This window comes from Galeopterus variegatus, unplaced genomic scaffold (assembly GCF_000696425.1).
Source record: "Galeopterus variegatus unplaced genomic scaffold, G_variegatus-3.0.2 Scaffold8328, whole genome shotgun sequence".
Classification (NCBI taxonomy): domain Eukaryota; kingdom Metazoa; phylum Chordata; class Mammalia; order Dermoptera; family Cynocephalidae; genus Galeopterus; species Galeopterus variegatus.
Window position 1 is genome coordinate 52332 of NW_007734439.1, and position 2345 is coordinate 54676.

At 36.0% G+C, this 2345-nt stretch overlaps 1 protein-coding gene across 1 annotated transcript in view; it reads right to left on the reverse strand.

Moving 5' to 3' along the window:
- Window positions 1–2345, reverse strand: part of LOC103608341 (unconventional myosin-XVI-like) — a gene marked incomplete at its 3' end in the record, with an annotated part of 83272 nt that overhangs the window by 42780 nt on the left and 38147 nt on the right. Inside the window, exon 5 of the mRNA XM_008592789.1 lies at window positions 956–1066. Coding sequence (XP_008591011.1) covers window positions 956–1066 — 111 coding nt within the window. The remainder of the gene's footprint in view (window positions 1–955; window positions 1067–2345) is intronic.

A 2345-nucleotide genomic window follows, 5' to 3' on the forward strand; every position in this document is an offset into this window, starting at 1 on the left:
ACCAACGACTGAGTTTCATTAATTTTGATAGAGTATTTAATTTATGTGTATTTACAGTGGCAGGCAATTTATCCAAGCATTAAGATGCTGTATTGCATTTTCATAGGTTAATCAGCATCTGACAATTTATTACTTGTAAGGAAATCTCAGACTTCACATTTACATAAAAATTACTTAATCAATTTCTCAGTAGACTAGGAAAAAAAATGGGTGTTATCAAAAAGGGATAGCAGGTATGTGCATAATCAGATTTCTCAATAGACAATTTGATTGAATTGCTCTGTGTTCTGTGTAGAATAAAACAAAATCAAGGAGGGAGGGAGGGAGAGAGAGAGACATTCTGAGGTTACAGGATGTCTAAATTGTTATTGGTACTGGAAGAAATAACACATATAAGGGAAGACGGAACCACAGTAAATCAATTCTCTAGACTATGTCGTCTGAGTAATATTTCTGATCTTTTCATCAGAAATCTGTGTACAAATCAGTCCTTTATATATAAAGACATTTCCTGATAATTTAGAGCAATGTTTCTCTTTTCCTGCAAATTGAGAGGAATTCCTATGTACATAATCAATCTACCCCCTTTAGCATCCTTTTCCAGATCTAGCAGGCTAAAGCAGTTGAGACAGACAGCATTTTCGTAAGTGATTTGCAGATCCTGCTGGTTCTAGCAAGGTCTTCCGCAGCAGTCATGACAACAGGGAAGTGTACTAGTAGTGAGTATTGTGTCTACCTTCAGGGTGTTAGCTTATACTTAACTCTGAAATTTGGAACTTTGCTGAATTTGCTTTCTAACTGAACCAGAATGAACCTGAACTCTAAGAAATTCACCTTAAGCTGTCACCATGAGCAAAAGCTCCAATGAGCTCTTCATGTGCAATATCTGCTTCACTGGAGGGTAATGAAACTGTGCAGGAAAAAAAGTGTAAAAGGCGATTTCAAGGACACTCACGTATATCTGATTGTTCCCGAAACGCTTCTGAATTTCATAAAGCAGGCTGCCGTCATTAAGCTCACTGAGTGTCGCTAGGTCATCGTTTGGAGCAGGAGGCATTAGCTTGACCTGGGAAAGAAATAAGCATGATCAATTCTAACTGCTTTCCAAGCAACTTTCTTCACAGTTGGATGTTCCATTTTTAATTACATGTCAAAAGTTTAAAGACCACAGGAGTTTGAAACTATTATTAAAAGATGCAATGGTTCAATGAAAAAGAAAAAAAAAAAAAGAAAAGAAAAAACACCTCAAAGCTACAGAGAAATGTATTCAGATGAGAATTTCTGTACTCTGTCCATGAGTGTGCACATAAACACATCCTATACATTACCTGTGCCACTCGAAGCCATCAAGTCTGTCAAGATTATTTCAACTTGTTGACTCCTCCTGTTCCTTACTTATAATTTAGACAGTTCTATACTGTCCTGAGTCCTTTGTAGGACAGGCAGCTGAAAAGCTCATGCATTCGTAGTGTTGCCAAAGCTAAAGCAAAACTTCTCAGGTTGTTATTGTTGGCAGGGTAAGGAAGCAATGTGTATGGAATTTAGTTTCTTCATTGGTATAGGATGCCACCAGATTTTAAAAGATTTCCAGATCTTTGGCTTGTGATTTTTATTCTGCTCTACCTTACTTACCCTTAAGAATAAGGTAGCTGTGAGATTGACATAATTCTGTCCTAGTCAATTTAATACCAAGTGACAGAGTTTAAAAACTGAACAATATTTCAAATTAAAAAAAAGAGATAAATTTGGATTCCTTAATGAGATGAAAATTTATCATTTCCGGGTCGGCCCCATGGCGCACTCGGGAGAGTGCAGTGCTTGGGAGTGCAGCAGTGCTCCCGCCGCAGGTTCGGATCCTATATAGGGATGGCCGGTGTGCTCACTGGCTGAGTGTGGTGCGGGCGACACCAAGCCAAGGGTTGTGATCCCCTTACTGGTCACAAAAAAGAGACAAAAAAAAATTATCATTTCCTAGTTGGAAATGGGCAATCCTTGATTTTTATGTACACAGAATATGCTCTGAAAATAGACATTTGATATAATAAGACAACATTGTTTTTTTTTTATGTCAAACACAGAAAAGGAAAAGAACAGGAATATTCTTATCAATGTCCCCATAAGTCTATCGATGCCCATAGTAAACTTTTAATAACAGCAAGTTAGTATTATTTGTACTTATGTTTGTATTCTATATCTGTAATTGCATTTTGTATTGGTATTATACATTGTACTATTAATTGTATATACCATTGCTAAATAATTTAAACTTAAATATTACTGTTTATCAGTTAAATGTTTATAAATAATGGACATTTAAAAAATAAATTTAGAAGTTTTTTTGGTAT